At 41.6% G+C, this 23,937-nt stretch overlaps 1 protein-coding gene across 2 annotated transcripts in view; it reads right to left on the minus strand.

Moving 5' to 3' along the window:
- The window catches only part of LOC110526924 (sodium- and chloride-dependent glycine transporter 2-like), a 59,842-nt gene extending 40,748 nt beyond the window's left edge, over window positions 1–19,094 (minus strand). The window contains exons 1-9 of one of the 2 annotated variants that reach the window (XM_036980430.1): window positions 18,902–19,094; window positions 17,411–17,839; window positions 15,967–16,114; window positions 14,906–15,037; window positions 14,553–14,726; window positions 13,089–13,239; window positions 12,419–12,551; window positions 12,098–12,232; window positions 10,256–10,359 (exon numbers count right to left, since the gene is read on the minus strand). In XM_036980430.1, the coding sequence (XP_036836325.1) occupies window positions 10,256–10,359; window positions 12,098–12,232; window positions 12,419–12,551; window positions 13,089–13,239; window positions 14,553–14,726; window positions 14,906–15,037; window positions 15,967–16,114; window positions 17,411–17,839; window positions 18,902–18,904 (1,409 nt within the window). In that variant the 5' untranslated portion in view covers window positions 18,905–19,094. Of the gene's footprint in view, window positions 1–10,255; window positions 10,360–12,097; window positions 12,233–12,418; window positions 12,552–13,088; window positions 13,240–14,552; window positions 14,727–14,905; window positions 15,038–15,966; window positions 16,115–17,410; window positions 17,840–18,032; window positions 18,812–18,901 lie in introns of those variants that run through there. The other variant, XM_036980431.1, reaches the window with a different exon arrangement.
- Window positions 19,095–23,937: the final 4,843 nt, after the last annotated feature.

Genomic DNA, 23,937 nt, shown 5'->3' on the forward strand with positions numbered 1-23,937 from the left:
CACACACACAAAAAAAACACATACACCTCAAATATAAATGAACACACAGAAACAGCAAATCCTCCATATAATTAATCTCATAGGCCTAATAGTACTGTAGAGCTCTTTTTACTTGCACACAATATAGCTAGGTTGCCCCGTCCTGTCCCTAGGGGTCTACCACACTGCAGCTCCCCAACCCAACACACCCCACACAGCTTCGGGATTGCATGGCGCCGGAGGAGATGGCTGCCATTTTACCGGCTCCTAACCAACTTTGCTATTTAGTTTTTTCACATTTTTCGTAACTAATTTTGTACATAACGTTGCTGCTACCATCTCTTATGACCGAAAATAGATTCTGGACACCAGAACAGCAATTACTCACCTCAAACTGGACAAAGATTTTTTTCTTTAATGAGTCCAATGCGAAGAATATACTGCTTCCCGGAGACTCTCATCCCCATCATTCGCGTAAAGAAAAGACGAAAATACAGCGGGCGGCGGTATGGGTGCCTTGTGAGAATTTGTCAGAGAGTGAGTAAACTACCATTACCCTCTGTATTATTGGCCAACGTCCAATCATTGGAAAACAAACTGGACGATCTACGATTAGAAATCTCCTATCAACGGGACCTTAACAACGGTAATATCTTATGTTTCACCAAGACTTGGCTGAACGACGACACAGATTATAAAGAGTTGGCTAGCGTCTCCTTTTTTTCGGCAGGACTGTCACGCTCGTCGAAATGATTGGAACAAGCGTGCGTAGAGTTCCACATATTTTAAATAACCAAACAAAACAAATATGTACAAACGAAACTTGAAGCTACTGGTGTGCACACAGGCAACTAACTGTAGAAGAGATCCCACAAAACACCAATGGGGAAAATGACTACCTAAATATGATCCCGAATCAGAGACAACGATAAACAGCTGTCTCTGATTGGAAACCATACAGTGGGGAGAACAAGTATTTGATACACTGCCGATTTTGCACGTTTTCCTACTTACAAGCATGTAGAGCTCTGTAATTTTTTATCATAGGTACACTTCAACTGTGAGAGACGGAATCTAAAAATCCAGAAAATCACATTGTATGATTTTTAAGTAATAAATTTGCATTTTATTGCATGACATAAGTATTTGATCACCTACCAACCAGTAAGAATTCCGGCTCTCACAGACCTGTTAGTTTTTCTTTAAGAAGCCCTCCTGTTCTCCACTCATTACCTGTATTAACTGCACCTGTTTGAACTCGTTACCTGTATAAAAGACACCTGTCCACACACTCAATCAAACAAACTCCAACCTCCCCACAATGGCCAAGACAAGAGAGCTGTGTAAGGATATCAGGGATAAAATTGTAGACCTGCACAAGGCTGGGATGGGCTACAGGACAATAGGCAAGCAGCTTGGTGAGAAGGCAACAACTGTTGGCGCAATTATTAGAAAATGGAAGAAGTTCAAGATGATGGTCAATCACCCTCAGTCTGGGGCTCCATGCAAGATCTCACCTTGTGAGGCATCAATGATCATGAGGAAGGTGAGGGATCAGCCCAGAACTACACGGCAGGACCTGGTCAATGACCTGAAGAGAGCTGGGACCACAGTCTCAAAGAAAACTATTAGTAACACACTACGCCGTCATGGATTAAAATCCTGCAGCGCACGCAAGGTCCCCCTGCTCAAGCCAGCGCATGTCCAGGCCTGTCTGAAGTTTGCCAATGACCATCTGGATGATCCATAGGAGGAATGGGAGAAGGTCATGTGGTCTGATGAGACAAAAATAGAGCTTTTTGGTCTAAACTCCACTCGCCGTGTTTGGAGGAAGAAGAATGATGAGTACAACCCCAAGAACACCATCCCAACCGTGAAGCATGGAGGTGGAAACATTCTTTGGGGATGCTTTTCTGCAAAGGGGACAGGACGACTGCACCGTATTGAGGGGAGGATGGATGGGGCCATGTATCACGGGATCTTGGCCAACAACCTCCTTCCCTCAGTAAGAGCATTGAAGATGGGTCGTGGCTGGGTCTTCCAGCATGACAACGACCCGAAACACACAGCCAGGGCAACTAAGGAGTGGCTCCGTAAGAAGCATCTCAAGGTCCTGGAGTGGTCTAGCCAGTCTCCAGACCTGAACCCAATAGAAAATCTTTGGAGGGAGCTGAAAGTCCGTATTGCCCAGCGACAGCCCCAAAACCTGAAAGATCTGGAGAAGGTCTGTATGGAGGAGTGGGCCAAAATCCCTGCTGCAGTGTGTGCAAAGCTGATCAAGAACTACAGGAAATGTATGATCTCTGTAATTGCAAACAAAGGTTGCTGTACCAAATATTAAGTTCTGCTTTTCTGACGTATCAAGTACTTATGTCATGCAATAAAATGCAAATTAATTACTTAAAAATCATCTAGATCTAGAGCGTAGAGCTGGCACAACCCGTCCTGACTGGATGAACACTCAAGTGCGGTGCGCTGGCACAGGATGCACTGGGCTGTGAAGGCGCACTGGCGAAACAGTGCATAGAACCGGTGCAGGATATCCTGGTCCGAGGAGGCGCACTGGAGACCAGGAGCGCTGAGCCAGCACAACCCGTCCTGGCTGGATGCTCATTTTCGCACGGCAAGTGTGGAGAGCTGGCACCGAGCGCACCGGGCTGTGAATGCGCACTGGATACACAGTGTGTATCACCGCATAACATGGTGCCTGAACGGTCACACACTCCTCAAAGCGAGTGCGGGGAGTTGGCTCTGGTCTGGAAACTGGCACGGCCAACCACCCCGTGTGCCACCCAAAAAAACATATTTGGGGCTGCCTCTCGTGCTTGCGTCTTGGTTGCGAACCCCGGAATCGTTGTTGATCCTCCTTCGCTGCCTCCGTCTGCTTCCCAGGCAGGCTTTCATGCCTCTCCAATACTTCCTCCCAAGTCCACGCTATTCTTTCCTCAACCCCCTCTATAGATCAGGATGCCATCTCCCCCCGAGCATGCTGCTTGGTCCGTTGTTGGTTGGATCTTCTGTCACGCTCGTCGAAATGATTGGACCAAGGTGCAGCGTGCGTAGAGTTCCACATATTTTAATTAACCGAAACTCACCAAACAAAACAAACAAGTACAAACGAAACGTGAAGCTACTGGTGTGCACACAGGCAACTAACTGTAGACAAAATCCCACAAAACATAATGGGGAAAATGGCTACCTAAATATGATCCCCAATCAGAGACAACGATAAACAGCTGTCTCTGATTGGGAACCATACCTGGCCAACATAAATCATTAATCACCTAGATTACCCACCCTAGTCACTATCACGCCCCAACCAACACAGAGAATAAACAGCTCTCTATGGTCAGGGCGTGACAAGGACAGAGCAGCTACGTCTGGTAAGACGTGGGCGGGGATGTGTCTATTTGTCAATAACTGCTGGTGCGCGATGTCTAATATTAAATAAGTCTTGAGGTATTGCTCACCTGAGATAGTGTGGTCTACAGCTACCATTAGGTATTCTATCTAAAAAGAGAGTATATCTATATTATTCGTAGCCGTCAATTTACCACCACAAACCGATGCTGGCACTAAGACCAGCTTTATAAGGCCATAAGCAAACAAGAAAATGCTCATTCAGAAGCGGCGCGCCTAGTGGCCGGAGACTTTAATGCAGGCAAACTTAAATCCATTTTACTTCTATTCTACCAGCCTGTCACATGCGCAACCAGTGAAAAAAAAACTCTAGACCACCTTTATTCCACACACAGAGACGCATACAAAGCTCAATACGCTCAATACAGAAGAGGTCAGATGACGCGGATGCTATGCTACAGGACTGTTTTGCTTGCACAGACTAGAATATGTTCCGGGATTCATCCAATGGCATTGAGGAGTATACCACCTCAGTCACCAGCTTCATCAATAAGTGCATGACAATGTCGTCCCCACAGTGACCGTACGTACATTTCCCAACCAGAAGCAATGGATTACAGTCAACATCTGCACAGAGTTAAAGGCTAGAGCTTCCGCTTTCAAGGAGCTGGACACTAATCCGGATGCTTATAAAAAATCCTGCTATGCCCTCAGACGAACCATCAAACAGGCAAAGTGTCAATTCAGGACTAAGATTAAATCCTACTACACCGGCTCTGACACTAGTCGGATGTGGCAGGGCTTGAAAACTATTACGGACTACAAAGGGAAACCCAGCCGCAAGTTGCCCAGTGACGCGAGCCTACCAGATGAGCTAAATGCCTTTTATGCTCGCTTTGAGGCAAGAAACACTGAAGCATGCATGAGAGCACCAGCTGTTCCGAACGACTGTGTCATCGCTCTCTCCATAGCCAATGTGAGCAAGACCTTTAAACAGGTCAACATTCACAAACCCATGGGGCCAGACAGATTACCAGGATGTGTACTCAAAGCATGTGCAGACCAACTGGCAAGTGTCTTCACTGACATTTTCAACCTCTACCTGGCCGAGTCTGTAGTACCAACATGTTTCAAACAGACCACCATAGTCCCTGTGCCCAAGATAGCGAAGGTAACCTGCCTAAGTGATTACTGCCTGTAGCACTCATGTTGGTAGTCATGAAGTGCTTTTCAAGGCTAGTCATGGCTCACATCAACACCATCACGCCAGAAACCCTAGACCCAATCCAATTCGCAAACCACCCCAACAAATCCACAGATATCTCAATCTCAACCACACAGCCCTTTCCCACCTGGACAAAAGGAACACCTATGTAAGAATGCTGTTTATTGACTACAGCTCAGAGTTCAACACCATAGTGCCCTCAAAGCTCATCACTAAGCTAAGGACCCTGGGACTAAACACCTCCCATTGCAACTGTATCCTGGACTTCCTGACGGCACCCCCAGGTGGTAAGGGTAGGCAACAATACAACAGAGGTAAGCCTGATCACCGACAATGATGAGACAGCCTATAGGTAGGAGGTCAGAGACCTGGCAGTGTGGTGCCAGGACACCAACCTCTCTCTCAATGCGAGCAAGACCCCCATTAACAGGCCCCCATTAACATCGACAGGACTGAATTGGAGCGGGTTGAAAGTTTCAAGTTCCTTGGTGTACACATCACCAACAAACTATTATGGTCCAAACACACCAAGACAGTTGTGAAGAGGGCAGGACAACACATTTTCACCTCAGGAGAGATTTGGCATGGGTCCCCAGATCCTATTAAAAGTTATACAGCTGCACCATCAAGAGCATCCTGATTGGTTGCATTACCACTTGGTATGGTAACTGCTCAGCATCTGCCCGGAAGGGTCTACAAAGGGTAGTGTGTACGACCCAGTACATCACTGGGGCCAAGTTTACTGATATCCAGGACCTATATACTAGGCGGTGTCAGACGAAGGCCCAAAAAATTGTCAAAGACCAGTCACCCAAGTCATAGACTGTTCTCTCTGCTACCGCACGGCAAGCGTTACCGGAGCGCCAAGTCTAGGGCCAAAAGGCTCCTTAACAGCTTCTACCCCCAAGCCATAAGACTGCTGAACAACTAAACTAATCAAATGGCCACCCGGACTATTTACATTGAACCCCCCCCCCCCCCCCTCTCCCCACACACACACACACACACACACACACACACACACACATTGACTCGGTACAGGTAACCCCTGTATGTAGCCTGTTTATTGTGATGTACATTTATTGTGTTACCTTGTGATTGATTAGATTTTTTAAACTTTAGTTTATTTAGTCAATATTTGATTAACTCTATTTCTTGAACTGCATTGTTGATTAAGGACTTGTAAAGTAACCATTTCACGGTAAGGTCTACTACACCTGTTCTATTCAGCGCATGTGACAAATAAAATGTGATTTAGTGAAATATTCATTATTGGTTCCGGGTGTGTTAGGCTACGGCCAGAGTGACAACCCACATGATGGCAGACCCCCAGGGCCAGGACTGAACAGCCCAGCAGCTAGGGATCGCCTAAATAGATTTTTCCCCTGACATGGGTATGTTTTCAGTACATACTCCTTTTGTCCTACTGTATTCCATATAAGGCATCCAGACCTTATGAAAGTTGCCAAGTATATACCTTTAATCTGGTAAAAAAAAAATATATATGCTAGTGATACATAACTTGACATTGTGGGAGGATAACCAACCTTCCAATTAATGGCTATATATTTCTTAACCGCTACAAATGCTTGGTTACACAGTTATTTCACTCTCCAGTATAAAGAATTACCTTGGTGTACATTTATACACTATTTTATCCAAGAATAGAATCAATGGTTCAATAATTGAAATGACCATTATTCCCAGATCCCAGACTATAGCTTTAAACTTAATCTGCTGAGCGGGCGGTCAAACAGACTTTGGGATGAAAATATTGTATTTTTGTTGTCCCACAGATTATTTGGAAACGGTCTGTTTTGTATGTGTTAGCCTACCTATTGTATTAAAACCACATATTTTTCTAATTATTTACACAGAATTCGCTGCTTCAACCTCAGTAGCCTCCCTCTCATAGTTGAGCGTGAGAGTTCAAGTGCGCCTAGTATGTGTGGCCTCATTGAAATAGAGTAGGCTATAGCCTATCCATGGACCGGACAAGCACGGGGCAGTTATCTTTCCAGGAAAGTGTACTTCCTAAATAGGCCTATGGTTAGGCTATAGTTTACTACATTGCCTAGAAAGGCCTAAATATTGATCACCCATATTTAGCAGTCTGAAAATCTTTCCACTCCTTAAAGGTAGGCTATAAAAATAGCTCAAGAGAAAGTGAATTTTTCTCCAACTCTGCTCTCTTCAAACTACATCTATCATATTGGCTGATATACCCCAGTAATACAGATAGCCTAATATAATGGGCCATGTGAGAATCTCTGGTAATTTAACCTATTTCCTTCATTTATTTTTACGCATTTGATATTGCCTGTAGGACGCAAAATTGCTGGGATCATGGCCGGAAAGTTAGCTGTGTCACATAAGCCTAAAATAACATTGCGGGACTGCAGTTGGGTTTGGGACCAGTTCTTGCGGTAGCGGGTGGGAGTCGGACAGAAAGCCAGCAGTGCAGTATGAAAAGCTGAGGGTGCAGGCAGGAGTGGGAGGAAGACCTCTACTGTGCACCATGACAGTGAAGCCTGTAATGTTAGAGCTGTTTATTACTGTGTCAGTGTTGAAAGTAGGGAATTAGCTAGGGAAACTGACAGATCAATATTGTGACATTACCAATCTGACTAATAAAAACTCAAGCACTGAAAAAAGGTGACAATAGCAATCTTCAATTGTTTGGCTGATTGTTTGATTCAGGTCTAGTGTGATTGCGGCAAAAAATAATAGTTAACAGTTTGCCAACTTTTGGCCAGCTCTCTCTCTCTCTCTCTAGCGGTACATCAACTGGCAAAAGCTAGCCAAGTTCATTTACTTCTGTTGAAACGTGAAAAAACAAAGGCTATAAAACATGTCCATACAAACAACACCCGTTAGGCAGTAATAACAGCCTGGCTGTGGTAGCTACTAGCTAACACAGCTAATTCATTCACCTCAGTCGAGAGGGGCTGAAACATTAGCTAACATTACAGTCAGTTACAATACTAGCTCAGTACTGTGGATAAACACTAGTTTTAAAAAAATAATGTTAAGTTAAACAGCAGTTACCTTGCCAGCTACATCAGGCAACTAAAGAGTAGTCAGTTTCTGCTCTGATTGCTTTTACAACATGGTGAAAGAGCACACCCCATGCTGGTCCAGCCACCCTTCCAGAAGCTTTCACACAGCCTGTCTGTCCTAAATCCAGCCTACCTGACACTCTGAGGTGTCCGCATGGTACTAAAGCGCACAGATGCCGCTTTTGTTTCACATCTAAATGATAAAACTGAGGGGAAACAAAAATGCAATTTCAGAATGTAGGGGAGACATGACCCCCCCCCCCCCCCCCCCCAGTGAAAGTTGCGCCCCTGGAAGTTTCTATGTAATGCACCTCAATAGGTATTGCTTTTACACAATGTAGAAACCTAATATTACACAAATGACTGTAATTTCAATTTCTGTTTTTTGTATCAACATTTTAGCTTTTATAATAAAAAAACATCTTTACAGAGTTAAATATTACTTTCTAGAGCACAACGTGTGCTTCAAAAGTAGCTAGAATTCCTATAGGCCCAATAACCTATAGCTAAATACATATATGTACACAATACCAGTCAATAGTTTGGACACACCTACTCATTCAAGGGTTTTTCTTTATTTTTACTATTTTCTACATTGTAGAATAATAGTGAAGACATCAAAACTATGAAATAACACATGAAATCATGTCGTAACCAAAAGAGTTTAAAAAAAATTAAATATATTTGAGATTTTTCAAAGTAGCCACTCTTTGCCTTGAAGACAGCTTTGCACACTCTTGGCATTCTCTCAAGCTTCATGAGGTAGTCTCCTGGAAATACATTTACATTAACAGGTGTGCCTTGTTAAAAGTTAATTTGTGGAATTCCTTTCCCCCTTAATGTGTTTGAGCCAATCAGTTCTGTTGTGACAAGGTAGAAGTGGTAAACAGAAGATAGCCCTATTTGGTAAAAGATGAAGTCCATATTATGGCAAGAACAGCTCAAATAAGCAAAGAGAAACAACAGTCCATCATTACTTTAAGACATGAAGGTCAGTCAATCTGGAAAATGTCAAGAACTTTGAACATTTCTCCAAGTGCAGTCGCAAAAACCATCAAGCGCTTCGATGAAACTGGCTCTCATGAAGACCGCCACAGGAAAGGAAGACCCAGAGTTACCGCTGCTGCAGAGAATAATTTCATTAAGAGTTAACTGCACAGCCCAAATTAATGTGTCACAGAGCACAAGTCACAGACACATCTCAACATCAACTGTTTAGAGAATACTGTGTGATAGTCATAGTCAATTTGCTGCAAAGAAACCACTACCAAAGGACACCAATAATAAGAAGAGACTTGCTTGGGTCAAGAAACACGGGCAATAGACATTAGACCGGTGGAAATCTGTCCTTTGGTCTGATGAGTCCACATTTGAGAGTTTTGTTTCCAACCGCCGTGTCTTTGTGAGACGTAGAATAGGTGAATGGATGATCTCTGCATGTGTGGTTTCCATCGTGAAGCATGGAGGAGAAGGTGTGATGGTGTGGGGGTGCTTTGCTGGTGACACTGTCAGTGATTTATTTAGAATTCAAGGCACACTTAACCAGCATGGCTACCACAGCATTCTGCAGCGATACGCCATCCAATCTGGTTTGCGAATAGTGGGACAATCATTTGTTTTTCAACAGGACAATGACCCTCCAGTCTGTGTAAGGGCTATTTGACCAAGAAGGAGAGTGATGGAGTGCTGCATCAGATGACCTGGCCAACCCAACCTGGCCAACCCAATTGAGATGGTTTGGGATGAATTGGACCGCAGAGAGAAGGAAAAGCAGTCATCAAGTGCTCAGCATATGTGGGAACTCCTTCAAGACTGTTGGAAAATAATTCCTCAAGAAGCTGGTTGAGAGAATGCCAAGAGTGTGCAAAGCTGTCATTAAGGCAAAGGGTGGCTACTTTGAAGAATCTAAAATATAACATATATTTTGATTACATATGTGTTATTTCATAGTTTTGATGTCTCCAGTATTATTCTACAATGTAGAAAATAGTAAAAATAAAGAAAAACACTTGAATGAGTAGGTGTATCCAAACTTTTGACTGGTACTGTATGGTATATATTTATACATTATATATATATATATATATATATATATATATATATATTATCATTGTGATGTAATTATATAATGGTTTATGTGCTGTCAACATTTGATAGATTTTCAAAATCCAAAAAGTGTTGAGTATCTTACTCCATTTTACAGCTGTTACATTCATCAGAACTGTATTTTTGACCTTTTATACATTTTGACGACCCTTGCTAAAATAACCGTATGTTGTCATAGAGTCACGTGTTTACTTTCAAAGCTACATAACACAGTATGCTACATAAAGCAGGTTACTGTGATGACAACAATTTTTAGTCTGCGTCACGTTTTATTTTTGCCATGGAAAATGTAACAGTGTGAATATCGTGATACAACTTCTTATTTACCCGTATGTAATGGATTGGTAACCTCACTCCTCAGTTTGAAATGTCTCTACCCGTGCCATCGAGTTGCTAGCTTTACGGTGGCGCAGCTGGCTAAGATGTTGTCAAGAGGGCAGTCACGTGTGATTGCGAGACAGAGGATTCGGGCGGTCATATATGGAAGGAAGCAAAGCTGTTAAGCAGCACAGTGAGAAGTGCTTACCTGTAGCAGTTGTTGTGGAACTTGTTGTAAGAAGACAGTGTGATGAGGCCTCCCCAGGCTGCTGACAGAGAGAAGAAAATCTGGGTGGCAGCATCCTTCCAAACCTAGAGTAACACACACACATTCACAATCACTTTTAGAGACAGAGGGATGGGTGGAGAAATGTGTGTGTCAGTCTATTTGTGTGCCTGCGCGCACTTACAGTTGAAGTCGGAAGTTTACATACACTTAGGTTGGAGTCATTAAAACTTGTTTTTAAACCACTACACAAATTTCTTGTTAACGAACTATAGTTTTGGCAAGTCGGTTAGGACATCTACTTTGTGCATAACACAATACATTTTTCCAACAATTGTTTACAGACAGATTATTTAACTTATAATTCACTGTATCACAATTCCAGTAGGTCAGAAGTTGACTGTGCCTTTAAACAGGTCGGAAAATTTCAGAAATTATGTTATGGCTTTAGAAGCTTCTGATAGGCTAATTGACATAATTTGAGTCAATTGGAGGTGTACCTGTGGATGTATTTCAAGGCCTACCTTCAAACTCAGTGCCTCTTTGCTTGACATCATGGGAAAATCAAAAGAAATCAGCCAAGACCTCAGAAAAAAATTGTAGACCTCCACAAGTCTGGTTCATCCTTGGGAGCAATTTCCAAACGCCTGAAGGTACCACGTTCATCTGTACAAACAATAGTACGCAAGTATAAACACCATGGGACCACGCAGCCGTCAAACCGCTCAGGAAGGAGACGCATTCTGTCCCCTAGAGATGAACGCACTTTGGTGCGAAAAGTGCAAATCAATCTCAGAACAACAGCAAAGGACCATGTGAAGATGCTGGAGGAAACTGGTACAAAAGTATCTATATCCACAGTAAAACAAGTCCTATATCGACATAACCTGAAAGGCCGCTCAGCAAGGAAGAAGCCACTGCTCCAAAACCGCCATAAAAAAGTCAGACTACAGTTTGCAACTGCACATGGGGGCAAAGAGCATACTTTTTGGAGAGATGTCCTGTGGTCTGATAAAACAAAAATAGAACTGTTTGGTCATAATGACCATTGTTGTGTTTGGAGGAAAAAGGGGGAGGCTTGCAAGCTGAAGAACACCATCCCAACCGTGAAGCACTGGGGTGGCAGCCTCATGTTGTGGGGGTGCTTTGCTGCAGGAGGGACTGGTGGACCACAAAATAGATGGCATCGTGAGGATGGAAAATGATGTGGATGTATTGAAGCAAGATCTCAAGACATCAGCCAAGAAGTTAAAGCTTGGCCGCAAATGGGTCTTCCAAATGGACAATGACCCCAAGCATATTTCCAAAGTTGTGGCAAAATGGCTTTTGGACAACAAAGTCAAGGTATTGGAGTGGCCATCACAAGCCCTGACCTCAATCCTACAGAAAATGTGTGGGCAGAACTGAAAAAGTATGTGCGAACAAGGAGGCCTACAAACCTGACAGTTACACCAGCTCTGTCAGGAGGAATGGGCTAAAATTCACCCAACTTATTGAGGGAAGCTTTGGGAGTCTTCCCAAAACGTTTGACCTAAGTTAAACAATTTAATGGCAATGCTACCAAATAGTAATTGAGTGTATGTAAACTTCTGACCCACTGGGAATGTGATGAAAGAAATAAAAGCTGAAATAAATAATTCTCTCTACTATTTATGACATTTCACATTCTTAAAATAAAGTGGTGATCCCAACTGACCTATGACCGGGCATTTTTAGGATTTTTCTATGATTAAATGTCAGGAATTGTGAAAAACTGAGTTTAAATGTATTTGGGTAAGGTGTATGTAAACTTCCGACTTCAACTGTACATGTGTGTATGTATACCTTAGCATCGTTGAGTTTCTCCCACTTGGGTGTGATGAAGTAGAGGATGCCGTCACCAGCCCCTGGGAGGGTCACTCCTCTGAACAACAGAATGACCAGAACCACATAGGGGAACGTAGCTGTGAAATACACCACCTCAGAGAGGGGAGAGGAAGAACGAAACGAAGAGAGTTATCAGGTTTTGTTTTGTGATAAGTGCACTGATTCAACACTTTTAGTTCAAGAACAAACTTTATTTTATGGTTCTGGGATTTCACAGGGGGAAATTATTCAAATTCAAAGGAGGTACCACATGAGTAGAGAGTGAGAGATTTCTCTTACTTTCCCTGATGACTTGATTCCTTTGGCCAGGGAGAGGTAGACTATCAACCAGGCCAGCAACAGGCAGCCTGCGAGGGGCCAGCGGATGTCTCCAGGGTACTCTATCCCTTTGGAGATGTGCAAGACATTGTACCTATGGGACACACACACACACACACAAAGGGAGAGCCAGAGAGAAAGAGCCAAAGAGAGAGAGAGTCAAAGAGAGAGAGAGCCAGAGAGAGAGAGACAGAGTGAGAGAGAGAGAGAGAGAGCCAGAGAGAGAGAGACAGAATGAGAGAGAGAGAGAGAGACATCGAGAAAGCCAGAGGGAAATATAAAACAGTTATTTCAGATCTGACATGTATTATTCCTTCATATCAATCAATAGCGGGAAACAATTGTGTCTATATAGCCCAATAACTGTGCCCTAATTATGTTAGAAAGGAAACCAACATTTACAGTATAGTATGAGAAATCACAAGTATCCTCAGCCAGCAGGCCAACTTCAAACATAGAACCTCTGTAACTCTGATGCAAGTTATTATTTTTATTACATTTTTAAACTATATTTTCATGTAATACTTTTTTTAGCTGTTTGAGAGGAGAGCTTGCAAGTATGCATTTAATTATACTGTGTACACTACACTGTATCCTGTGCATATGACAAATAAACTTTGATTTGACTTACTTGAAGTACTCCTCGCTGGGGCTGACGTAAGTTTTGTTATCCGGAAAGGTCATGTTAACCAGTTTGGTCAGGTTTCCAATGGCTTGAGCCGACAGACAGAACGAGCTGTTCTTTACAGAGGTGATGTTTTTATCATGGAGGATACACGTCTCTGTCACAACCAGAAACCAACACATGTCAACCAGGATAGACAGACAGACAGACTTACATAGCCTGTATCGAATCAGATTTAAAAAAAATACATCTCAACAGGAACAGACAGACTTCTTTACAATCTGGTTTAAAAACTATCAACTTTCAGTTTTCTCAGGTGGTGGGTATAATGTAGAATAGATCCTTGCCCAGCACACTGGTTCATACACCAAAAACAGTGATCTCCGCCATGCTTTATATATTACTGTTCTTTACATACTGTACTTGATACCCATTACAAGAAATGTCCTCTATTCTCAGATGAAAGCCATTCATCCACTGTATGGGTGAAGCATGTTTTTTTTTTAAATGTGTAATGGTTATTTTTCTTTTAACAGAACTTTAAATACAAATTGTGCTTATTATGAAATAACCTTTTTCTCAATATTTTTTAAGATTATATCAAATGTAGCCTAGACTTAGAATACACATAGAAACGTTCAGCATGTTTGACAAGAGTAGATCTAGTTTCGCTTTGTATGATGATCATACGTTTGTTGTATTACCAATGAAAGCTACGGGTTGACACAGCATCAATTCTATTCAACGATACAGAGAGAGACCAGGGAGACGACAGTTACTGTAACTCTTACTATGACCACGAGAGGGCAGTCTGGCGCGCACTGCGGCACTGCAGCAACTCCACTACTTGTAAATGTGTCAAGCAAGCAACTTTAGTGCTGAATTCACTGAAATGCAACAGACAAAAATTGCATTTTCTTAATCAAATTTCGTTTTTTTCCCCCCATGCATCTGGGAGAAAATTATCCGGTCATACTGCGAGCCTTTCTTTTATCAATGTATCTTCTTTTTTTTTTTAAATTAATTGTAACCCAATGTAACCTAAAATCAATTACTCATAATTGCACAATTGCAAAAACGAATGTGTCTACTGAGCCTACACCGTAATCTTTAAAATGCACCTTTTGTATAACTGCTTTTTGCTCATTATATAGATTAGATTAGAATAAAGAATTTTAACATCACACATTTGTAGCCTACACAGTTGAAAAAAGAACTTGAGACCCACAGAATAAATATAAAAATCAATACAATAAACCTAGTAAGCAAAAGTAGCACTTTGGATGTATATGAAACTAGAAAACAATGCTTCCAATAACCCGCCACTCTACACTATAGGGCAGGTTACAGGCAAGAGTCCTTAGCTAAGGGGTGCGTTGCGCATTGCGCAATGGTGAGGGGGTGCTTAGGTGTATGTGTGTGTGCGCATGCATGAGAGTGTGTGTGCGTTCTGGCGCATTGTGGTCTTACCTAAGAGAAGCATGTCTTTGTCCTTACAGTCCAACGTGTTCCACTCGTTCTTACAGTTAGCCCATGGCAGTGAGCCCTTCAACGAAGCGAACAGGTAGTACAGTGTCCAGCACATAATAATGTTATAGTATATGGCTATCAAGACAGATATTATCAACATGGCAATCCCGCAACCTAAAATAAATAAATGAGACGAAATATGTAAATTACTCTTAAGCAGGCAGAGGAGCGTGATCAAAAGTAATTATATCATAATAAGTCGTTTTAATTTTTTCCTGAAGTTAGTGTATGTTACTAGTTTTAAATACGTTACTTTATGAGTTTGGATCGCAGCCTGTATATGCGCAGTTTACCTTGCAGAGCCGGGATGGCTTTCCACACGGACACGGGGCCCTGGCTGGCAAACTGACCCAGGGAAACCTCCAATAAAAAGATAGGGATCCCGGCGAGGCACAACATTATAAGGTAGGGGATCAAAAAAGCACCTATATACACAGGGAAACGGGGAAGCATTTCAAAGTAGCGCACAGGTACAAGTGAAAAGAGATTACTCAAACTTGGCTCACATGATTTTAAAAGAAGGCTATAACAGACTAATTCGACTGCTTTTCTCATGGAATTAAAGAGATTATGCATGGCAGGTAATAATGAAATACATGTGACATATCTAAATGGGTTATACTTATTTGCTTCCCTTACATGTAGCTTAATTAGTTGTATAAGGTAGCTAGAATATAATAAAGCGTAGTGTAGACCAAACTAAATTGAAATAAAGATAGGCCTAATAATAATTAAAAAATATATAAATAATATTTTGTTTACCGAAGTGATTATCAAGCATAAAGCCTAAATAATTTAACTAAAATCCACGAAAAAGAGTAGGCTCTTAGACGCTGAAAAATAATGCTAGCTAGACGCTTTCTATAACTGTTTGGAAAACGTGTCTTAATAAAAAGTCGCCATTTCATTTAGAGAAGAAAAGGCAGTCAAAAAGTTGAGTGAAAAATGTTTGTTTTTTTCCGACACTAATTTAAACTCCAATGATATAGCCTAGCAAGTGAATGAATTAAAGTGATGTATTTTCGTTTGATAATGTTGAAATACATTAAGCATACTGGTGTTCACACAATGGCAAAACAACAATAGAAATCATCCAGGATAAAAACACAATTAAGTCGACTTACTCCCATTTTGTTCCTCGAATTTAATTACATCGTCAATTTCGTTCATATCAATTATGCATGATGTCAAACATATACATCTATCATTGTGGAGCAATGGAATATCCAATTAAAATAACATTGATCAGTTTTGGAATCAGTGTTATTTATTTTCCGCATTTAGGTGCTTTTGCATTTACAACTTTAGTGACATTTGCAGTGCGGGTACATTCTCAACTCAACACTCTCCTTACCTCCACCATTTTGGAAGGCAAGGTATGGAAACCTCCACACGTTTCCCAGTCCCACCGCATAGCCAACCATGGACAGGATGAAATCCAATTTATTAGTCCAGTTTCCCCTGGCCTTATTCTCATCTCCACTCTCGTCCTCGTCTTCCTCCTGGGGAAATCAGTGGATTTTAGTGCTAGGTTTCATGTACAGTAAGTAACCATATAGGACTTACATTTAGTATAGCCAATCATTAAAACGTCTCAGATCCCAAACCTCCTGCCTTACTGGGCGAAGGATTCGTTTCTTTATTCGATCTATCAAATTAGCCACAAGTATAGGCTATTTGCAACAGTCAGAACATACGAATACAACCCGCTTCAAAACACATAATCATCTCGGGAACAACACTCTTTGATTGATGTGAGCATTTTAAAACATGACAGGACAAATTCATATGAATATTCATAAATACAGATAATTCCAATTTCCTTATTTCTGATTCCCCGCCAATACGGGTAGAGGGAGAAAGGAGCAAGCTTATCAATGGAACACTGTCAGGCTGGCGCGCGGAGGAAGAGGAGAATGAGAGGAGTGGAGAGAGAAGAGGAGAGTGGCGAGGAATGCCCTCGCGGGGATTGTAACAATGGGCAGAATCCGCAGCCTTATGTAACCCATTACCAAGCGCTGTCATGGGTTTACCGAGACCAATCCCGAGAGAGCATGATGCGGGGTTTCTATCCCTCTTTCTATCCATACCTGACACACGGAGCAGCGTAGTGCGGGGGATATACCATTACTGTAGGCTGATACACAAACAACCATCTTACAGTAGGCCTATTCCTTTATCTCACTGCAGTGGGAAGATTCCGTCCATTCAGCACTTTCACGACGCCGTTTTAGACCAACTTTTGTTGACAGAATTTAATCAAATAGGTAGCCTACTCTAGCCAAATGCAGAGGGTCAGAACATCGAAATAGATAGCCTACCTTTTCCGTTCTATATTTTGATCATTTGCCATAATAACTGGGAATTCTTCGCAACTATTATATTGGTGAATTCTAACCCTGATTCATAGACAATTGTAACCTCTGGTCACTACATCTGGCCACTGCAAATGGAAACTCACTTGAATAGGCTATATAGCTCACATTCTCTCAAATCATCCCTCAGCAGCAGTCTCCAGTGCCGGACTATCTCAGAAGGAGTCCCATGGGACCGTAATTACAACTTCTCCTCAGCCGCAGTATGTCACCCTCACCTCGGTTTCCTTATCCGTGAAAGACCTGATAACACCACAGCCAATCCCCTATCCTAATAGGCAATACAGGTTGCATGTCAGATAGATCACCACTCACTCCAAACCACGGTTCGTCTTGTAGTCCACCCTACCCCCTAAGCTCTCCTGACCCCGGTTGTTTGGACGATGCTCCCCGTATCGAAACAATTCGTTTGAGCCCACTTACCCCCATCACCGCGCCGGGCTGAACAGACGTGTTGCCATCTGCGCCCAGAATGATGGTGGTCTGGCTCATGGTGGTCCAGTTGCCCGATGCATTGTTTTGATCCCCGGTGACCCTAAGCGGGTCCCCGTACTGGACAGGGATATCCCGGGCAGCCGAGAGAGCAGCCACGGATCCAGGCACCGGCAGAGCGGCGTTTTTAAACGTCCCATAGACTTTGACTTCTCCCGGTTCTCCTGGTTTATTTTCCGTGGGACAGAAAGTTTTGCTCTCGTTGGATTGTGCTGGCTGAGGGGCCGGGTATGCTGCGGACGTTTGGTTAAAGGCATTATCCGGTTTGTTTGCTGAAACTCCCTCCGGCTGTTGCAACGGGTTACAACCGGTAGGAGCATTGGCCGGCTGTTTGGCCATCTCTCTCTGCTCGGAGAAATCCTGCAACATGTCATTTACAGATGAAGCTCATCACACAAGAAAAGGGGTAACAAATCATATAAAAGGCTATACAAACAGAAACACTTTAAGATGCATTTGCCAGCTCAGTGTTAGCACTAATAGGCTATTAATTGAGAATTCGATTATTTTAGCGCTATTATTTCCAAATAAAAAATATGGGCTAATCACCTACAATAAAAATGCAGCAGCGCTGGGTGTTTCTGCAGTATTTTAAAAGCCCTTTGTTGCATGTTTTGGCTCCGCAGCTCTGGGCTTCAGATCACGGTCTGCGGGGGTTTGCCTCTCCTGTTCGCTGTTACTGCGAGATTCTTTAATTTTACGCCCCATTTCCCCCATGTCATTCAGCTCCACACAGCCACTGATTTTTATGGGCAATAGACAAGCTGCCGGGCTCTTGACAGCTCCCCTCTCCCTGGCAGGCATGTATGATCACCGGCATCAGGCTACATCTCTGAGAGGACCCGGGCGTGCAGAAATACAAATTACTATCTCCGCATATATATCCTAACCAAGAGGAAACAAAGCAATGTAAGAGAGCGCGGGATTTCTAAACACAAACATGCTACATTTAGGTTGAAGTAAAAAAAAAAATATAAAAAAAAAGGGGGGAAAAAGAGATCATATCTGCGTCTTTTGTCTACCACCTTGCATATAGTCTATATCTGATTTCGTTTTTCTTAAAATGAAAACAAATACATTCAATAGAAATAGCCCTACTTAAATGGAAAAGATCGAACGAAACAAGTGTTTTTTTGATTGAACTGAATGCATCTTTTGCTCAGAGATTGCCATGTGAATGCGAGTTGTGAAAAGTTTCTGTGTGTGGAGCAGCGCTATGCAGCTCGATTTCGGTACCATGGACAGCGCACAACTCGGCTGCTGAGTTATTTATTATCCATTATCCAGCATGCAGTTTGAATAAATGAAAATATTTCCACAAAACGAAGTAAGGCTGCTTCAACCATTTAGATAAATAAGATAACTTGTATGACAAATGTAATGTAGAATAAAGAAAATAAACAAAGTATGTAGCATACTCACCATTTGTGAAGAGGCTTAAGACGAGCTGAAGCTGAAAGGCTGAAAAACAGCTGTAAAGAGAACTGGAAGATGTAGGAGTGGATTTGGCTGTGCTTAGTGCAAAGCTTTCTATACCCCAGTGGGAAATATTGGGTTTGCGTCAGTGCGGAGCAAGGTGCCCTTCGCTTGACATTTTCTTGATAATAAGAGTTTGATAAATCATTGGCCTTGGATTCTTATTTTTAAAGCTACACCGGGCGAAGACGCGCGGGAACGTGCGCATGTTGTTCACGCACATGCCGCTCAGTGTGTGCGTGCTTGGACTGACTCATTCACCAGCTGATTAATAATACACTTTTCTCGAGGGGATGTGTAAGTACACACGAGCTAGGGGGAATTTGCATGTAGGCCTAGATTACATTTTGGGGAATGAGAATGCATGCAGCACGTCAATTCGCGAGAGAACATGTACCATTTGTGGGAGAGACGATTACATTGATTGGGAAACTATTTCGTTAGATGGTTAATATGGTTTCTATTGTGTTGTAAGTATGCCTACTTTGCGTAAATGCTATTGAACATTTATTAAGAAAGTAATATGTTGAAAACACTGAAAACGTAACTTAACATCTAGTATCATATATGACTTATTTCGCCTATATTTTTATATTAGGATCACATATAATCATATAGACTACGACATATGATTATCAATTTTAAAAGCATATATTTCGTTTCCGTAAAGCCTGTGTCAGTAAATGTTTTGCACATACTATACAGTTTGGGCTATACTTTATCATACCAATTATTTACACAATTTTCCTTGTACAAATATTTGTGAAGTGTGTCATGACAAAAACTGCAGACTGCTGCAAAGTCTTTTTTTTGTTAAAGCCTCCAGGCTATATATAGACTTTACTACGCTTCAAGGAATTTAAGCACACGTGCGATATACGCGTAATGCGTTTCTGTGTGCGTCACCGAAACAAGCACTGATCAAGTGTAGAAAAAAGTGGGCGAGGTCTTCATGAAACGACTGAAGCTACTCATTTGTTAACCTCTTACGCAAGAAGGACACTTTAAAAAAAAAACACGTGGTCATTGAGGTATCGTGCTACACTGGAGGCTTTGGAACTTTCCCAGCACCACACATAGCCTGCCCTAAAATACTGCATTGCGCACGGCATTGTTCAGCTTTCTCTTCTCTGATAACGAAATGTACCCCTAATTAAAAATTGGTTCATTCTCGTGGGCAAACAATCCCATGAGCATCCTATTGTGTTGTTATTTAGACACACCGTTATGCAACCAACCCAAACCCTTGAGAAAGATACAAAAATTATCCGAATAACACAACCCCGCAGAAACGGTCCAGCGACCTCGCAGTGTCTTTTAACGAGCTCGTCACTGTAGCCTGCGTACCTTATTAAATGTGCGATAAACACCTGCAATGCTTACTGCGCCCGTGTGGCCCGCGCCCCTCGTAAATCTGGGCCTCTACAGATAAGGGCCTCGCGCTGCTAAATTAGCTGGCTGCTCCAAGGTTTAATTACTTTGTCAACAGAGAATAATTGTAATTGATTTCTGCTCCCCTTTCCTTGTACCACTCACACCTTCCTCAAGACACAGAATGGGAGAGGGCAGGAGACAGACTACTCTTAGAAGAAAAGGTTATTCGAGGATCCTTTTTGAGTTGCCACTGTGGGGGAACCTTTTTTGAAATGCAGTGTTCCTCGAGGGTACCCGTTTGAAAATGTTCTTTGAAGAACCTTTTTGAAAACGTCCTTCAAGGAACCTCTTTAGGAGGCATGTTTTTTTTTTTTAACCCGTTAATTATTAACGATATTTAGCAAGAATAATAGCCTAATAACAATAATCTATAAGCACACAACATCCATGGGTCATTTAAGATTTGTCAAAAGTATATACATATGTTATTGATATTTTAATTGGGTATATTAAACATGAAACAACAATAATACATATGAAAACAATACATCCAAAACAAAACAAGCTCATACTTTGGAGGAAACACTTAAAAAAAAAAAAAAAGGATATTATCCATGTAATCCATATATATATTTTAAAAGCTTAAGATATTGAAGTGGCCATAGCCTTACTTTAATGCTACACCACACACATGGAAAGATTTGATTTGTGCTCATCCATTATTTACCCTACTCCACACAAGAAGACACATTCATTTGCACAGGAGGTGTGACAGCAAAGTATGCTATAGTCAAAGCTCAGATTTAAAACCAATTACATAACCATTGGTTACCAACCACCACAGACAGATGAAGGCGTGGAGTTCCATTGTCTGGGTGGTGCCCTGGAGAACACCCTGTTGCCAAAATGTTGGGTTTGGGGATGATTATATCAGAGGAGGCTGGTGGTGGGAGGAGCTATAGGAGGAGGGGCTTATTTTTGGCCTCCATTGAATGCCCAGAGCTCTTTCTTGCCTTGTCTTTTGGCTGAAACATTTGGTGAACAATGTCTGTAAGAAAACATTGTTTGAAGTAGTGACATTTCAGATAATCTGTAAGCGAGACAAGTCATAGAAATCAAGTGGTGTTTGCCGGTATTTGTGCTATTGTTAAAGTTTTGTTGGTGACCTGGTATGCAGAAATCACTGAGCGGAGCTATAATTCTATAATGCAACATACAGCGACTTCAGAAAGTATCCACACCACTTAACCTTTTCCACATTTTGTTGTGTTACAGCCTGCATTTCAAATGGATTAAAGGGTGATGTCTCACTGATCTACACACAATAATACCCCATATGTTTTATTTGTAGAACATTTTAGAAATTAATAAAAAATGTAACGCTGAAATGTCTAGTCAATAAGTAGTCAACCTGTTTGTGCTTAACAAATTGCACAATGCATTGCATGGACTTATTCCGTGTTCAATAATAGTGGTTAACATTATTTTTTAATGACTATCCCATCTCTGTACCCTACACATACAGATAAAGGTCCCTCAATCAAGTAGTGAATTTCAAGCACAGATTTCAACCACAAAGACCAGGGAGGCTTTTCAATGCCTCGCAAAGAAAGGTAACGATTTGTAAATGTGTAAAAAAAAGAAAGAAAAAAAGCTGATGTTGAATAATATCCCTTTGAGCATGGGGAAGTTATTAATTAGGCTTTGGATGGTGTACCAATACACCCAGTCACTACAAAGATACAGGTGTCCTTCCTTACTCAGTTGCCAGAGAGGAAGGAAACGGCTCAGGGATTTCACCATGAGGTCAATGGTGATTTTAAAACTGTTAAGAGTTTAATCGTTGTGATATGAGAAAACTGAGGACGGATCAACAACACTGTAGTTACTCCACAATACTAACCTAAAAAACTGAGTGAAAAGAAGGAAGCCTGTACAGAATAAAAAATAAACATGCATCTTGATTGCAACAAGGCACTTAAGTAATACTGCAAAAAATGTGGCAAAGAAATGAACTTTTTGTCCTGAATAGAAAGTGTTACGTTTGGGTCAAATCCAACACAACACATATTTTCCAGCATGGTGGTGGCTGCATGTTATCAGTATGCTTGTCATCGGCAAGGAATAGGGAGTTTTTTAGGATAAAAAGAATACAGCTATAAGCACAGGCACAATCCTAGAGGAAAACCTGGTTCAGTCTGCTTTTCAACAGACACTGGGAGACAAATTCACCTTTCAGCAGGACAACATTCAATGTTCCTGAGTGGCCTAGTTACAGTTTTGACTTAAATCATCTTGCAAATCTATGGTAAGACTTGAAAATGGCTGTCTGGCAACTTAAAAAAAAAAAAAAAAAATGGGCACAATCCAGGTGTACAAAGCTCTTAACCAAAATGAGTCACATATGTAATCGCCGCCAAAGGAGCTTCTACAACGTATTGGCTCAGGGGTGTGAACACTTATGTAAATTAGATATGTATGTATTTCATTTCCAATAAATTTGCAAACATTTCTAAAAACACTTTTTCACTTTGTCATTATGGGGTATTATGTGTAGATGGGTGAGATAAAACAAAATCTATATAATACATTTTGAATTCAGGCTGTAACACAACAAAATGGGGACTAAGTCAAGGGGTATGAATACTTACTGAAGGCACTGTACAACCTGTGGAAGTTGTGCTTAGAAAGGGTATCCACTCACCCATGGCTCTGCACCCTTGTGCTTTAAGCATAGATATCTTGCAAGTATCTTTCTGCCAATGGCTCTATACTCCTTGCTGTACTCTATGTTGGGGAATTTTGAAATGTAGACATGGACTGTCCCCTCTACTAGTTTACTCCACACAGCATCTATTTCTTCCTTTGTCTATCACTCCACACTCACACGCATGCACAAACAATAATTCAACAGATATCAGAATCGTCTCAGTTCTTGTAGGCCTAGTGTCATATGGTGCCATATGGTGCCATTTAGTGGTGTAGTGTGGCCGACTTTGAATGCAGCAACTAATCATTGTCAAATCCATTAGAGGCTAATTCATTGTTTGAATCTATATACTACATCTGGAGTCAATCTGACTTATGGTTCATGAGAAGATTAGCATATGTGCTAACGTGCATCTATAGGTACAGTGCGGCCATATTTAAAAGCAGCAACCATTTTTTCTTAGAACCATTAAAGACTGATGTAATGAGACTAAATACAACATCTGGAGTGAACCTGACGTATGGTTCACGAGGAGAAGATGAATGCAGATGATTTTGAGAGTTAGCGTTACAAATATAAAGAATGAATTGTTAAAATGTTTGTTTTTTGAGATATCAATACCAAATTCAGTGTGGTTCATCTTAGGGATGTCCATGATAACAATAACAAGTTTCAAGTTGATAGGCCACTGTGGGGTGGATTTACACTGGTTTAAATGGACATGTCTGAGTTTTGATTTGTCAATAACCCTGCCATCTTTTGACCAATCCCTTAGCTTTCGAATTAGAACAAAAAGTCACCAATCTATGCTTGAGTTATTTAGCCATGTAAAAAAAGAAAAGACAATAATAATGGGTCTTCACAGCTTTGTGGTGAACCCCTAATAAGACCATTTATT

This window comes from Oncorhynchus mykiss, chromosome 6 (genome assembly GCF_013265735.2).
Source record: "Oncorhynchus mykiss isolate Arlee chromosome 6, USDA_OmykA_1.1, whole genome shotgun sequence".
In the NCBI taxonomy this organism is placed as follows: domain Eukaryota; kingdom Metazoa; phylum Chordata; class Actinopteri; order Salmoniformes; family Salmonidae; genus Oncorhynchus; species Oncorhynchus mykiss.